Genomic DNA, 17306 nt, shown 5'->3' with positions numbered 1-17306 from the left:
GTTTCCCCGCTCAGTGTTGCCTGCTTCCCGCACAGAAGGGGGCGGGAAGGGGAGAGAAGCGCCATAATAATGTTGTGAAACACGCACGAGTTCCACGCTGCAACAACATGATATTAATGATGCGTTCACGTGCTGTCATTCATCACCGCAAAGCAACACGTTTGGTGGCCGCGTGAAAAGTCACCACTACTCTGGGAAACTTGAAGGGAGCTGGGATGGTGATGTTGACACAAGACAGAGAGGGAGAGAGGGAGAGAGAGAGGGGGAGAAGGGAAAAAGTAGCAACTCAGAAACACGTTCATATCTCACAGTGTGCACAACATACGTAGTGAGTGCAAACAGCATAAAACTGCCAAAGGGGAGCTGAAAACAACAAAGTGGCGTTTGTGTCAAAGCGGAGCTCGGAAAGCACCGCACGGCAGGAGGGCGACACTGTAACGCACATCCATAACACGGCTGTGCAAATGAGGGAAGGTGATGCTCCGGATCCTGCCTTGCAAAGAGCAAGAAAACACGTCACACCGCATGGCTCTTTATTTGTTGACAAGCTCAACTCCAGCGCCGGGTGGAAATCTGTGGCTACACGGGCCCACGCCACGGCAACCACTTGCCCCTCCAGCAAGTTGCCTTGCCTGAAAATTTGTGGCTAGCTCCCGAGCTAACGGCTCCGCTAGGCTATAATGTAACTGAGGAAGAGAGAGAAAGCACATTCGCCTCCGTTAGCCGCTAACGCCCATCCCCCAACCGACCAGCCTTCCCTGTCTGTGTCCACCATCTTTAATCTGTGCTCCGTCTCCCTTCCCGCCGCACAAAACACGACAAAAACACAAGACACTCACCTTTAACGACCATCGCCGAATCGATTATCGCCTTCCGAATTAACAAATCGATTTTCGTTATTATATCGTGCGTATTTTAATATTGAAAATTGGCCGTGCGAGCGGAACCGCGCCTTGAGAGAAGAGCAGCAATCCTAAACCGCCATCTGGTGGTATTTTCCTCTCTGTGATGCAGCGGGAGCGGCGCAGCCTCAGACCGAGACACAGCTGCCCCCTGGCGGACACACCGGGCCGCGGCCGGGGGGGGAGGGGGAGTGGGGGAGCGGGTGCGGGGAGGAGGATCCAGGGGGGACGAGCATGGGAAGGGAGGGACCGCAAGACCCCGAGAATAACGCTCACGGGGACGCGCACAGGAGCAGAGAGACAGCCCCCTCCCCTTCTCTAAGTCCATTTATTATTTTTTACAATTAAATGTATATTAAAAAAAAAAGCACTCTAAAGTTTAAGTACATTTTGGAATATTATACTTAAGTTATGAGCAAGATATTAAAATATAATGAAATGATTCAAAATGCATCGTAAAAAGTAATACCAGGGGATATTAAATGATAAAATAAGATAAGATATTCCTTTATTAGTCCCACAACAGGGAAATTTACAATGTCACAGCAGAAATGAGGAGATATAACAAAAGATATGTGCGGCTATGGAAGAGGAAGTAATAAAAAAATAGAAACAACATAGTATACAAGTGGGAGTTATTAGATTAAAATGTTATTACATGTATGAGCCATAGGGCTGCAACTAAAGGTCATTTCATCTGTAGATTATTGTGTTCTCAAGTCATCTCAAATCACTTCTCAACTAGTCTGTCAAAAAGGTGTACATCAATGTATTTTTCCCAGAGCTCAAAGTGAGGTCTTCAGATGTCTTGTTTTGTCTGTCCAAAACAGTCCAAAACCCAAATAAATGTGTTCACTATCATGTGTGGCAGAGAGAAGCAGTGAAAGCTCACACTGGAGAAGCTGCAACCAGTAAATGTTTGGTTGTTTGATTGTTTTTTGCTTGAAAACGACTGAAATAATTAGTCTAATTATCGAAGTAGTTGCAGATAAATTTTTCTTTTGATCCACTGATCATCGCAGCTCTAATTTAGTAATACTGATATTAATACTCACTGTGGAGCTCATGTCTGCGTAGAGATATTAAGGATTTTTAAGGATTAAGGATGCTAAGTACATTAATGACCTTTGACCTGTGGTTATGTTTTATGCTGTCTCTACCTCTCTCGGCCTCTTTTCCATCTCTGCCTTAGATGGAGAGAGAGAGAAAGGAAAGAGTGGGTATGTGCACGTGGCCACACTTCGTCTCCACGAGGTTGGACGTGCACAAACCCAATTACAGAGCCTGGATGTAAGCACATCACTCACCCCAGCTCTCTATGGCCTCATACTGCCAGAAAGGGGGGAGATAGAGACAGTGAGGCTTCAGTTAATTATATTAGTCCCACTTGAGAGTCATTAAGTGGAAATCAAACACCTGCATTACGTGTGTGTGAGTGCGTAAAGCAAAAAGAAAGGATAAAAATGATCTTGTGAGCAGTTTTTTTTTTTTTCAAAAACCTTACGACAGATAAGGCAGTGACGCACACACCTACACACACACACACACACACACACACACACACAAACATACCGGGTGATGTTTCATCTGACGGACGCACTGTTGCTTGCCATAGCAACAGCACGTCTTCCCCATAAAAGCTGCAGCCAGATCCTCCCCTCAGGGTTATTTCACACACACATACACACACACACGCACACAGTTATTATTCTAATGTTTGGTATAATGAGTCATTACACAGGTGCTATTTTTTCATAATTCCTTCAAAATAATCCTCAGAGGAACAAAAAATTGGGTAATGGTTTTGGCAAAGATATCAAACTTTTTTTCTTCCAACAACTGTACGCAAACATTAAGGAACATCAAAATGCTGTGAGTATGTGAATAATGTGTGAATATAAAGAAGGTCATCATCATCATCACTTTTGTTTTATCCCTTCAACTTAAAAATCTGTTTACTAACCCACTTGCTCAGACACACACACGCACATGCAGACATATTCACACATGAGAGACTGTCTGGAGCTTCACGGTCAAGTGCGTTGCTAAAGGCAAAGTCAGGGAAAGTCTCATTTCCATCTCCTTGGAGATCCAAATCTGTGGAATAATTCACATATTTGTCGTCTTGAAATTCTCTGTTGATAAAGAAAATATATCTCATTCCCCTTATTTTACTTAGGAATCAGCAGATTTCAGTAGATTGGAGGCTCGCCAACGTGCTGCTGCCTCTGCCATCTTCTTTAGTTATATATATATATATATAGTCATTAAAGTTGTGACACAGTGGTCAGAGAGGTTCTTTAATACACAGATCACCTCTGAGACAAAGATGTGAGACCTGGGTCAGATCAGCAGAGCTTACATTATGTTTTTGTCCAAACAAACATCAGTGCCAGAAATGGGTGATTTGGTGGGGCAGGAGGAGGATCTGGCGCACGTCAGTGTATCACTAATGGGATGTCAAAGTATCTTCCTTTTCTTTGTATCATCTGTTGTCTGTAGCCATCTGTTGCACACAACTCTGTCTGTTTTATTCACAGTATTTATTCATTTCTTTTTCTGCCAGATAATGACACTGTGCTGTGTGTACTTCTATGACATAACGTTACTGTTGACCCAAGTAACTGTTGTACTCGTATGATGCAGTAATTAATATGTGTGTATGTATTAAATGTAGGATTTTGTGGCTTTCGTTGCTCATATTTACATCCACTGACTCACAGCACTGACGCAGTATGAAGTGATGTAGTTCTGTAGATGCATTAAACAACTTTGCATATTCATCTTCCTACAGTGCTCCTTTCTGCAATTCATGAGATACTGTCTGGCTGATCATCCTTTTGTCTTGTAAATTTTTTTTTCAACCAGACAAACTCAGACAAACGGGGGCCGTCTATGCAGGGTGTTGCAGTATATTGCAGTGTTTCGCTCGGTTATTCAAGCTTTTCATCATTCACTTGAGCCAAAATCGTCACCAGAAAAAGTCTCACCTTCTTAAACTCACTCTGCAGACATTTGTCCAGATTAATCTGTCGTGAATCTACCACAAAGGCGTTTCATTCAGACTCCACCTTACTTTTTAGGTATGCATGGTGCAGTGTTGCGTTACATAACCGGTAGACTTCCACAGTGTCTGCATCAAAACGTCTGGATCCATGCTGGTGTTTCCATTGACCCAATTTTGAGTTTGGATGCAGACTTTCGAGAAAAACACACACACACACACACACACACACACAAACAAACAAACAAACAAACATGGCCACACTTAGACGCACACACAGACAGCATAATCACCATAATCTAAAAACTTATCCTGGGGCTGTAACCATGGCAACAGAAGCCGTCTGGTGCGGCATCGGCAGAGCGAACCCTTTTAGACTGTCAAGGTAATCAGAGGTTATCAATCCAACACTCAAGAGCACTGACAAACATCTCAGTCTGTGGGAAAACACAGGCCCGGGTGTGCTTTGATGACGGCATGGGCTCATTTCAAACCATCGCTCTCAGAGTATGCTGAAACATTTGACGTATTGAGAGTTATGCAATGAAGGCTTGTTTTATTCTTTGCTCTGTCTCATCTCTGGAGCTGTTGACTAACAGAGAGGGCTTATGTGGCTGTTCTACGCCTGTACGCCTGTTCTATTTTTAATTTCCTCTGACCTTGCTCGAAGCGTTTTCACCCTTAAGGCTTTTTCATGATTCTGTCCGCTGTCTCTCCCCCTTTTTTTTTCCTCCCTTACCCCTTTTTTTTACTCTCTCTGCGTGTCTCTTACGCCTCCCCTGTCTCTCTCTGATCCTTCCCAGCCCACTCCACTCTCTCTCCATTCAAACCACTGTGGTAATGCAAGATGTATGAGAGGTAGAGTGCTATATTAGCCGAGAAAAACCATTACAGTCTATCACAACCTCACTTGTGAACCAGGCAGTCACATCCACCTCCCTCACTGGAACACACACACAGATGGTAGTGGACACAGCCAAGGTTTTTTTTTGCTGCAGTGTGTGTGTCATCCACCACCAGCCCAGACTCCTTATTTCTGGAAAAAGAGCTTCTTCTTATCTCCATCTTAATCTCAGCAGGGATGTTTTCGTCCACTTTCCTTTCCCCCCCCTCCCGTGTTCCTCCCCTCCACCGCGGAGGCCTGGTGATGAATGTGTCCTGTCTGCAGCTGTGGTTCACTTATTTCTGCTCTCATCAGCTCCTGTTGTAATGAGAACAAGTGCTCAGACATCCAAGGACCCAAGCTTTGAATAATGGCATTCTGTTTATAGTTATCAACACAGAACGCCCCAAACAGGCTCATTTAATCTCCTGAGACAGAGCAAGGGGTAGTATAGTGTAGGATTATTGATGTGAGGCTGAATCCAAATTTATTTCTGTGAACCGCCTTTTTATTTATTATGCAAATCACCAAACTCTTGATCGAGCTGTTAAAATGTTAATTAAATTTTTACGTTAATGTTAATATCTGACTCACAGACTGAGAAATATGATGCCTCCCGCGTCACACAAGTGTGAAATTGGCAGATAAACATCCCAGCCTACATGTGCTAACGTGTGTCTGCGTGCACGTGTGTGAGCACAGGAATAGATGTGTTTGAGAAGAAAGATTCACACAGGAAAACACAGATTGGATTGCAGCCGATAGTGGAAGATGAAATGAAAATCCAAAGTTTAACACGCTGAAAGTGGACTTTTCAGCTGCCGCTCTGTCCTTCACCGTACTCTATAATTCATTTCATCCGGACCAGACATGGAGAGGCAGATTCTCTCTTGATTCTGGCTCCTCTGAATTCATCAAAAAGCTCTCTGCATCTCTGCATCCTCTCCCATCATCTCTTCCTTGTCTCCACTATGCTGCACGCACACACACCCCTCCCCTCCCCTCCCCTCCCCTCCCCTCCCCCACATCCTCCCTGCTGTCAGCTAATCTCTTCTTCCTCTTGCACATTCTTATCACCGCGAGTCACCAACTCCTCCCCGGGGACTGCACCTCTGAGTCTCGATGTGGTGTACCTATTCTCAAACCCTGTAGTCGATGGGATTTAAACAGCGCCCTAAATAGCTGGGTCCGATGCACTCCTATTCACCGTAACCATGGAAACACTGGATATTCCTCCTCATCCTCAGAGAAATAGCCAAAAGCAAATGCATGGATGAGAATAGAAAGAAAGAAAGAAAGAAAGTGTGGAGCATCATGCATCTCTCTGAGGACTGAGGCCACTACAAAAATAGCCCCAGGGACAGTACACTAGGAAATGACCCGTTTCTACCAGTGCTCCTTTTGTCCATATTGAACTAATTTTTAACAGACAAATTGGCCGGCATCTCCAGGGCAACTGAGTGAAAATATCACCCAAGTTGTTGTTAAATAAACAAACAGTACAAATTTAGCGTCTGACGCCCCTGATTTACATAGAACAGGGCGCCTTGGAGAAAATATTCTGAATGAGATGAAGCAGGGTGGTTTTGAGCTGTATCTTAAAAAATATGCAAGAATGAACAACCTCCATAATCTCTGTCATACTGCAGCATGTTCCAACTAGACACCAGATTGTAAAAGTGCTGTCGCATGGCAAAAACATTGCTCCCTAAATTCAATCAGTTAAGCAAATCAGCATTAAAAATGAGTTTTCATAGAGCTGTATTAAGCCTCATCCTTTGAGGAAAAGGTTTTGATGCTTGCAGAGCAACAAGAGTTTTATTTCTCATTTTTATTTGTTTTTATTCATTATCTTTTATTTCTAAAAAGACAGCCTCAAGTTATTTAACAACTTTAAGCTGCACCTCTCACTAGTTTTATATCAATGATGGCCCAAATGATCATGTGTAATGTGGAAGGAGTTGATTGCGAAGACAAACATACAGAGAATTATCACCCGACTCTGCAGTTCTCCTCAACTCTATGGAGCATTTTTAACATCAGCTTATTGTTTTGGTTTTATGGCCTGCAACTTTAGTATTTTGGTTCAGTCTCACCACTCTTGTCAATCTTGTTGTCAGCTGCTGTTTTTAGAGAAAAACCCACTATGCACTACCGGCTCAGCATCAAATGACAGACAGACAAAGTGTGTGAGTAGATGGCGAACAAAGTGGTGCATTTAGCAGATAAGGAGGCAGAAATTCCCCCTGAGGGATTAAGAAAGAGTAGGCCAGAGTTTAAAGGGACATTAATACTGGACTTAGACATGACTCCAAATGACTGCTAATATTGCTGTGTGTCTTCTTAATGTGCAATTAAACAACTGTTTGCTTACTGTTACCGTTGCTTAATCACAGCAATGGTCAGTAATCTACACAGCACAGATTATTCATTAATTGTTTGCAAGTATCAAAGTGATGCACATTAGCGTACCCTCATGACAGAGTAACGAGCTAATTAGTGAAATCAGCAGTAATTAGTTGGCATGGAAGCCTGTCCACTCTCTGTGGGACTCATTTGGACATGACAGATACAGAAAAAGCAAAACATGTAGAACAGAGACTAGTTACCTTTGTTCCATTAAGTATTGCTGATGTTTATTAGCTATATTATTTCCATAATCCAAATATCTGGGGCAATAAGTGAACAAGGAGAGACGTCTTTTGCCTCTCATCATATGCTCATGGATACATACTGTATTTGATCTTGTTATTGATGCCCCAGTTTTGTCCCGGTGGAGCAGTCAGGCTCCAGTGCGAACAGCGTAGCAGCATCCGGAGGGTTCTTATTAAACAGCATGATGGTCCAACCTAACAACAGTGAACCCAGCTGCATTTGGCAAAGGTTAATACAGCCCAAAATGGAGCACAGCGCATGGTAGCAAAATGTCAAAGCAATTACTGTCAGGCTGCAGAAAGATTAAAGTATGTGAGATTGTGCAGTGTTTGTGAGGACAGAAAACTGCACAGAGCACCTTGAAAACCTGCTTCTGCACTGTAAAGGTACAAAGATATGTGGATGGTGAAGCAAACATTAATTTTTGGTATATTATTCCAAAACACACTGATATGCTGCTTTATCAGAACCTGGCAGCGGGAACTTTCTCCCAGTTCATCCCGAAGGAATTACATGGGGTGGAGGTCAAGCTCTGTGCAGGCCAAGTCAAATTATTTTACACCCAAAGAACTTTGCTTGGTGGAAGCAGACTATCGTCTAAAACATCACTGTATGGTGTAGCATTAACATTTCCCCTGATGGGAGCTAAAGGGCCTGATGCTGATCCAATTATATGCTTTCTATGTTTTTTTTCAATTACTTGTTTTACTTTAGTTGCTATATTTTATCACAAAGTAATGTCTACTCATGTCCATCAATATGAAACCGCATGCTTATGGTTGGGAGGCACTAGTGTCTGCATTTTGTAAATACTCAACCATTGATGTTGCCCACCTGTTAACTACACACCAGTCACTTAGTGTTGCAATATAACTGACTTTTATGTTATGGCACTAATTCTGTATGAAAATGCAAAAAATGAAGGATTACCAAAAATCATTTATTGCAACCATAAACACTGGAAAATATGACAAAATACAAATATAAAGAAGGCGAACAAATTAAATTTGCTTTTGAACGTAGTCTTTCTTAATTAAATGTAAAAGTTGTTTAGTTTGGACTAATACTATTATTATGGTTGATATTACTGATGATAATGTTGATATTGTCGTTAATAATAAAACACACAAACCCACACAGCTAAAACAATAATGGGTAAAGTTAGGTGTTAACATAAGCCATGCCTTCTTAAACGACACCAGCAGAGATTCCTGCATATGTAAAATTAGTTAATAATTGTTAAGATAAAAATGTGAAGTGGGACAATAACACTAGGAAACCGACACACATTAAAGATGCAGATGTTGCATCTTTAGCAACTGCTGGAACATTAGTTGCTAAACACGCAACATCTGCATCTTTAATGTGTAAACTAGCTAGCATCTAGTAAAAATGCTTCATAACTGCCACAGAATAAAACCACTACCACCCCCCAAGTGATCCCACATTTTATTTTTTTTTTACAATTAATGAGCTCTCTTTCTCCCCTCCTCTCTCTCACAAACACACACACACACACACACACACACACACACACACACAATTTCTTTTCTTTCTCTCTTTGTGAGGACACTTCATGAATGCATTCCCTCGCCCCTTACACCATCACAACTAATTCCCTAACCACAACCCTTACCCTAATCTAATTCTGACCTTAACCTTGAAACCAAGTCTGAATCCTCAAATGGCCAATTCCAAATTGTGAGGACCAGCCAAAATGTCCTCACAAACATGGTGTAAGTCCAAAATCTGTCCTCATAACACACACATACACACACAAACACACAAGGTGCAACTATGGGACGTTCATGAGGTAGTGTTGTGTATTTGTCAGGCCACCACAGTCTATGAGCCCTCTTGGTTGGACCACATTCATCAGGGGGACATAGTGGTGTTCAGTGGATGTCACGCATGCTCAAACGTTATAACACCCCTCTCTCCCTCCCTTTCTCTCTCTCTCTCTCTCTCCCTCGGTCTGTGGCCAGGCTGTGGAGGTGCATCTGTATCAGTGCTCAGAGAGATGGACGAGCAGCAGGTCGCTATAAAACACACATTATCCTCCTGCGGAGCGCAGTGAGTTGACCGCAGGTGTCTGGTCTGACCGGGCCGAGGTGCGTCGCGGTGCCCTTGAGGAGACTTCCAAGTGCCGCAGGAGGAAGAGGAGGACGGGGTGGTAGCAAAAGAAGAAGAAGGAGAGGAACAGATGGACGAGAAGAGGTGATGGAGCGTCGGGGATGCTCTGTAAATGACTGAGGCTGACCGTGAGTGAAGTTCAAACCGGAGGGATCTGCTGGTTTGCGGGAAAGCAGGTGAGCCGAGGCGGAGGGGGGCATTTTTAAAGTCTGCAGTCTATAAATAGCCCACCTGGATGTTTATTGATCGGACCACACTATGCAACAACACAAAATTAAAGCAGGTCACTAATTAGGAAACCGTCTGAGAGGCTCAGTCGGGGTTTATTGATTGAGCTGCCGCGTGCCAAATCTGCGGGCGCATGCAGTGTGTGTGAACGAGCGCGCGCTTCTCTCCATTCAAGAATTCGTCATGGGTCACGGGTCGCACTGTCACTGTGGGCTACAGCATAATACACACGTTCATACAGTATGTGCGGTTTTCAGTGAATGCTGAAAAATATATATATATATATAACAGGATGTCAAGGGCGGGGATCGAACCTCCAGCCTTGTGGGCGCAGGCGGCGCACAGTGTCAGAGCTGCATGGATGCAAAACTAACATTTAATTGAATTTAAATGCGACAAAACATGCAGCACGAGCTGTAACTCCTTGTGTGCTTTCGCGTGTGTGTGTGTGTGTGTGTGTGTGTGTGTGTGTGTGTGTGTGCGAGTGTGGCGTCACAGGGGTGCATCACCGAGGAACCGAGATAACCTTGAGAATAACATCCCCCTTCACATAGACACACGCACCCACTCACCTAAACACACATACTCATGGATTTACATAATAACATGTAGTAACCCTTGAGCAAAGAACACACACACACACACACACACACACACACACACACTCCAAAGATACTATGTATTCATCTAAAGTAATATTAACTCTCATCAGTCTCACTTCTAATAAATATAAATAAGCTATGACGGCTCTATGAGGCTTTCAGACCAATCAATTATTAACAGAGTAGGAGTGCCATTCACACAGTGACTGGCCTATTAATAGTCCATATCAAAGATGTTATTGCTATTTAAAGCATGTTAACCTTTATCAGATCAAAGGTAGTAGAAGATACAGGTAAATCCCCTGTGAGGACAGCATGCAGTATCAGTTCGTTCTGCCACATTTCAGCAGAAGAGCATTCACTGGAAATCTGAGCTTTGTCTGCTGCTGTTTCTTACTTTGTGCAGGTTTGCCGTTTGCTCAAAGCGGCTCATTTAGGGTTGTGTAAGGTGTGAAACAAGCTTTTGAGCGCAGCAGCAGTGGCAGCAGCAGCATTGCAGAGGTAGGCTGCATCATCCAGAACAGTAAATATTACTGACTGAGAAGTCAGACGGGAACGTCCTGATCCCTTTTTGCTCTTTGTGGTTTTCACAGAGCAGCAGATCAGGTTTCATTGGTGAGCGTAAATGATTAGATCTTCTCAAATGTCATCATATGCAAACTCGTGCCTGCGGTTATGTTTTACTCCATTTAGAGAGGCGTGAAGTTGTGTGATCGAGCCACTGTTTCATTCAATCCACATTCATGCCTCAACATTTTAGCGCAGAAATTATTTTCAAGTTGGGGTGATTTAAGAAGTGATTAATAGAGACTGAGCCGTTGTAGGAATAATTCACTTTCAAGTCATTTAGGCAGAATCATTTCTTCAAAACCCATATTTTCAAAGAAAGCTATTTATAAACCATGTTAGGTTAAATCATTTATGAGCGCTTTGCCATCAACCAGAGAGAAGCACACAGCTGAAAATGGCTCACACTATAACCCTCCGAGCTATTGTAATCTGTAACAAGGCAATTCAGGCTGATCTGTGGGAATAGTCTACACCTCCTGGGAGAGTAAAGGCCACGTAGACAGCCACAAATTCACAGCCTCCTCCCGCTCCGACTAGATCAAGAGAATTCGCTTTTTCTCTGCCTGCTGCAGTCAGATCATTCATCCAGACCTTTAAAGTGATCAGGAAAATAGAATGAAACTTATACGTTGTTTTTAAAAGAATATATAATCTGAAAAAATGCACCTTTATCATTCACGGGTGGTAATTGTTCAGACTGGGTGATAAGAAGAGATCATGTAACATGGCAGTATCACTTCATATCTCTGTGTGTATTAGACAATTGCGGGCAATCAAAGTGTAGGACTGCTTTATGGCAACCTTGTTTTTTTAATAGGATTTTTGAAACAATGTGTTGGAGTACCTTAGTTTTTTTAGGCATTTCATTTGCTAGATTAGCCACAAACAGACCATGCTGTCCTGTTTCAAGGTAGATTTGAAAGAAAACGTACTCTATCATGACATTTATTGATATTGCATATCAATAACATTTTATACCATGATCAAATATGTCATCCAAATTGATCACTACTATTATTGGTCATGTAATTTGTCTTTAAAGTATTTTGTCCTGTGATTTATAGCCACACTAGCAGTTTGGCTCTGTAGAACAGACTATGTCAGTGTGGTCCAGTGTACTATCACTCTATCAGATGGATTGGCACTAAATCTGGTACAGACCTTCATGGCTGTCTAACGATGCATCCTAATGACTTTGATGATACCCTGACTCTTCCTCTAGCAACACCAAAAGGCTGACGTGTGTGGTTTTGAGCAAAATGTCTCAACTTCAACTTTATGCCCCCCTCAGGAAAATTTCATTTCATCTCATCTCGCACCATTATCAGTTCTAATTACTTTACTTTAACCTGAAACCAAAAACTTGGCAAAACTAATGACATTCCCATCAGCCTCAACTTTGCTTTGTGGTTAGAACTAACTAGCTAATATTAACATACTAACATGTTGAACCAAGAGTGTATCAGCATGCCGTGTAGCTCTATCAATAAGTCAACTGAAGGTGTCGTTCACTTGCTGTGGTCGTGTGACATTCAGTGTTAAGACAAACAGTTCATTGTAAACCTCTGCATAACACCTTGCAAATACTTCATTTGTGAGAAAAAAATATTTCAGTTAAAAGGGAATCTTTGTTTTATCTCTGTAGATATTGTTGTTGTAATATTTCTGATATCAGCTCTACAGAATGCAAGCATTGTCTGTGTACATAGTGGACATGCATGTACACTATGTACATATAGCAAACCAACCAGTTAAGGCAGATGATCACCCGCCCGGAGCCGGGTTCTGTTCATGGTTTCTTCCTGTTAAAGGGGACTTTTTCCTTGCTGACGTCACCAAGTGCTTGTTCATGGAGGAATTTTCTCATTCTCAGTAAATGAATGAGTTAATGAATGAGTTGCTCTATATGTTAACTGTCGTGAGACAACTTAAATTGTGATTTGGTGCTGTATAAATGACAATGTGTTTTTTTTGTTTACAATAAAGACAAAAAAGGAAAAAAATCCACTGTTAGGTTGCCAAATTACTGTTGAGTAATACTTTGCAACTCCAGGGAAATAACTGACGGCCATGCTCGATACACCTTTATTATGTCAACATTATGTCATGCAACCCTAACCCTAACCCATTCCTAGAGAAACCAGAGGGCTGCTGAGCATTTTACAACATGAAATGCAGCAGTGGGTATGTGCCGTTATAGCACCTGCATGACCAGATTGTTCTGCTGCAGAGGGCTATTACTCTATCAGTTATAAGTTAGTCATCCGTGGAGCAGGGCCTTGAAGGCAAGAGTTGGAGAGATGGAGGAAAGAGAGAGAGAAAAGAGGAGGGGAGGGAGATGGCTGAGAAGGATGTCACGGAGACATATCTAATATTTTGACAGGCAGAAAAATGTCTGAACTGATGTGAACAGTATTTTAATATTGTATTCCCTGCGCGAATATATAGAGTCTGGAAGGGGAAGAGACAGAGAGAGAAAAGAATTGTTAGAGACAGAGAGAGATAGAAGACAAATGAGGCAGGAGGCACATGCTTATGTAACTGTCATTGCCAACAATTTCTACCTCCCCTTGAAAGGTCATGTAATCCAAGAAGACTAAAAGGTGCGATGATAGTGTCGCTAATCTGCCATTATGGTTCTGTATGATTCTGCTAATATGAACTTAATAGGATCTCTCATCTCTCAGAAAAAACAATTGAAGTGTTGATTGCTAAAGCGGGCAGAGCTTACGTACATCCCCAACCAAACACATGGGGCATATGGGAAGATGTGAGTCACCGCTATTATTATCTGAGATATTAAAGATATATGAGGTATCAAGCAGCATCCCTGAGAGAGACAGCGTGAGGGGGAGAGCAGAGAGAGGATTTGCACCGTAGGAAGTATACATTGTATGTGGCTCTGAAAGTGTCCTTTCTCCTCCCTCGCAGGTGTCTGTCGTCAGTGAAGTTTTTAAAATGGAGTCCACACACCTCCTGAGCAGCTCTAAGAAGAGAGTAAAGATCCACCCTCACACCGTCACCGCCAAATATGCCACACACACCCCCTACTCCCCTCAACCTGGAGTGCACACACACTTTCCCCAGCCTGGGGACGAAGGTTATGATGACGCTCCGTCTTTTGAGGACTTCGGCTCCTTTCTGGAGGAGACGTCAGACAGGAAACAGCTGACCGAGAGCCGGAGGTGGCCTCTGACGCTGTTTGGCTCTAAAGACAGGGACAAGGACACAACCAACAAACCTCAAGCTGCTGCGGCAGGCGATGGGAACGAGGGGGGAGCCAGAGCAGCAAAGGGGTCTGGGAAAGGGGTAGGGGAGCAGCTGGCCAGTTTTGGGGAGGCGTCTGTGTCTGCATCTCGGCTCACCTGGGTGGGGCTGCTCGGCGCTGCTCTGGCACATGGCTGTTTGATTGTTCTGACCCGCGTGGCCTCTGAACGCTTCAGCCTGGGCCCCCTGTTCCTGCTCTTGGTTCGGTCCATCGTCCAGCTCCTCTCTTTGGCTGTACCACTGCACAGGGGGGAGAGCCCTTTCGGACCAGCGGGCTATCGTCTACGTCTGCTCTGTTACGGCATCGCCTACTCTCTCTCCCTCTGCTGCGCCTACTCCTCCTTAACCTTTGTCTCTCCTGGAAATGGCACGACGACCTGGCGCCTGGCAACCACGGCGCTGTCGGCAATCCTGGCCTTCTTGCTCCTGGAGGAGAGGCTGGGATTGGCTGATGTGATCACCATAGCTGCAGGGCTGTGTGGTTTGGGGCTCGTGTTGCTTCCCACAGCAGACGAGAGCAATTCAGATTCACCAACTGACCCAGTTGTGTTCTGGAGGGGTGCGTTCGGTTGGTCTCTTTCGGCTCTTGCAGGGCTGTGGATGGCTCTAGCGCTTGTTGGGTATCGTTCCCTGAAGGAGAGGGTGGGAGTGGGCACAGCTTTGTTCACAGTAAGCTGGACTGGCTGCCTGCTCACCCCGGCCTCCTTGGTTCTGCTCCAGGAGGGGTGGTCCTGGCCTATGAGTGCACCAGCTTGGGGCCTGGTCCTGGGCCTCGTTGCCTGCTCGGTAGCAGCCTTTCTGGGAATGACACACGCCCTCAGCCGACTCCACCCAGCTCTGGTGTCCGCCTCTCAGAGCATGGAGATACCTGTCGCCATGCTGCTGTATTTGGCCGTGGTGCCAATGGCTCCCACGGCGCCAGAGGTCGTCGGGAACGTGATGGTCATACTGAGTGTTGGTTGGCTGGTGGCGATGAAGCTGCTACCATCTCGCGGGGGAGGACGGCGCCAGAGGGAGGAGTATGAGGAAATTCTGGACTCGCCCATCAAATAGAGATCTCTTCTCTCCTTTTCACACCTCCTCCCTCTCTTCCTCTCACTCCGTCCTTCGTTAGATTGGTTCCAGTGTACATAAGAGACTGCTAAATGTTTATTGGAGCTTTATCTATTTTGTATTGTCCTCTTTGCTTTTGGGAAAGTGCCAATATTGTGTTGTCTGTTATAGTGACTACGTGATGTGACATTAAAATCTCTCTGATGAACACAACACATTCCTGAAACAACTTGTAATCAATATCTTGCCTCCTTACGAGTGTGTGTGTGTGTGTGTGTGTGTGTGTGTTTGTGTGTGTGTGTGTGTGTGTGCGTGCCTATATTGGCTACATTTCACAGTATGTAATGTCAGTCACTTTTACCAGCCAGCTGAAGGGTTGGCCAAGGATTGATGCCATATATTTGACTGCTGGCTGCTGGCGAGAGAGAGAAAAAACAAGAGACGGGAGGCAAAAAAGAGGAGCAGGACACACAATCAGAGGAAGATAAATGGGGGCAGAGAGAGAGAAGATGATGGGATTGGCATACAGATAAGAAGCAGGAAAGAAAGAGGAGGGATAGCAGATGACGAAACAGAGATGAAAGAGAAGGAAGCCAGGACAGGATGTGATGTGATGGTGGCTGTACTGTGCTGTGTCTGGCCAACTGGCTGATAAAAACACTATGTGTGAGGAACTGTCATTATGTCTAATAGCTACCTGTCAGATGCTTAAGCACAGTCACTCTTCTCTTCAGGGGTCCCTCCTCTGTTTTCCTCATCATTAACCTCCTGCTTTCCTGTTTTTCTTCAATGTCTCTGTTTCTCTGTTAAAAATGAATGAAGCGGCAACATTAGATAACACAACAAAGCTTCCATTCGTCAAAATCCCCCCACACGCATTGCACAGATGGAGACTTTTAATAAAAACAAGTGGCCCTGCATCAAACAGACCAGTCAGTGTCTTTGCGTATTTGTGCATGTGTATGCACACATGCTACAATGGTGAAACAGGAGTAGTAGGAAGTCTGGACATGAGATATAGCTACTATCCTTGTTACTCCATCTCAACGCTCATCTGCATCTTGGGAAATTTAAGAAAAAGGCCAGAAAAATTTTTTGATCTTGCTTACAATCCATCCCCCAGCTGCATATTCTTTATAGGGAAAGACAAACACACACACACACACACACACACACACACTCACACTCTTGCCATGGTTGTACGCCATGTATGCATTCATGCCACGCTTGTAAGCCTTTCATTAGTAAAAATACTTACATGATGTCAGTGGGGCTGGCCTAATTAAACTCACATAAGGTTCAAATGGTCTTTATTGCTATGTTTTGCCCAGTGGTGCAGTTTAACTACGGATCTATCTGCTATATAGGAAAATGTTGTACTTCTGTCTTTATTACATATATGACAGCTACAGTTACTAGTCACTCTGCAAGCTAAGATTTTACATACAAAACCTATGACCAGCATCTAAAATATGATATTTTGTTATTGATTAAACTACCTAAATATATAACAGTTTTATTATAAGTAGCTCCTTCTTGACCAGCTACTGCATTAAAATGGTGCTTACATTTTTGCTTTTGACTTCAAAGGTAAATTTTAGTAGTTGTAATGTATCATATGTATTATAGTGTGGCATTGCTATTTTCACTTAAATTAAGGATCCGAATACTTCTTCCATCACTGACTTATCTCTGTCTTCCTCTTTCTCTGTTTTTCCCTCTTCCTGCTTTCTCATTTGCACAATTTCCTCTTTAGCTCTAATAAAAAATGAACGAAGAAGTGATCTGAGACCAAAGACCATAAAACAGAAACTGTGAAATCCATAGCCACTGTGTGGTTTAAAACAATTAATGCGTGTGTGTGTGTGTTTCAGGAGGGATGGCCTGCAGCGTCATAGCTCTGGCAGGGTTTCATAAATCATGAACACTTGGAATATCCTAAGTCGTGGCCTCGTAGCATACACACTCTTAAAGCAGCTAATGAGAGGGTGAGGCCGGCCCAGAATTAA

At 43.6% G+C, this 17306-nt stretch overlaps 2 protein-coding genes across 4 annotated transcripts in view; one reads left to right on the top strand and one right to left on the bottom strand.

Moving 5' to 3' along the window:
• stag1a (STAG1 cohesin complex component a) overlaps positions 1-17306 on the bottom strand; it is a 73327-nt gene that overhangs the window by 40101 nt on the left and 15920 nt on the right. For 2 of the 3 annotated variants that reach the window (XM_070841872.1, XM_070841873.1), the window contains exon 1: positions 840-982. The exons of the other annotated variant lie outside the window; for it this stretch is intronic. The gene's annotated coding sequence lies outside the window, so the exon portion shown is untranslated. Of the gene's footprint in view, positions 1-839; positions 983-17306 lie in introns of those variants that run through there. 3 annotated transcript variants of the gene reach the window in all.
• Positions 9716-15375, top strand: slc35g2a (solute carrier family 35 member G2a). The gene is made up of 2 exons (XM_070842987.1): positions 9716-9753; positions 13909-15375. The coding sequence occupies exon 2, from the start codon at positions 13936-13938 to the stop codon at positions 15295-15297; it is 1362 nt and encodes a 453-aa protein (XP_070699088.1). The 5' UTR covers positions 9716-9753; positions 13909-13935; the 3' UTR covers positions 15298-15375.

This window comes from Pempheris klunzingeri, chromosome 13, assembly GCF_042242105.1.
Source record: "Pempheris klunzingeri isolate RE-2024b chromosome 13, fPemKlu1.hap1, whole genome shotgun sequence".
In the NCBI taxonomy this organism is placed as follows: domain Eukaryota; kingdom Metazoa; phylum Chordata; class Actinopteri; order Acropomatiformes; family Pempheridae; genus Pempheris; species Pempheris klunzingeri.
The sequence above is the reverse complement of the archived record's forward strand: the minus strand, read 5'-3'. Positions and strand labels throughout refer to the sequence as shown.

Coding starts and splice junctions, on each gene's coding strand:
- slc35g2a (XM_070842987.1), top strand. CDS start 13,936: ATGGAGTCCACACACCTCCTGAGCAGCTCTAAGAAGAGAGTAAAGATC.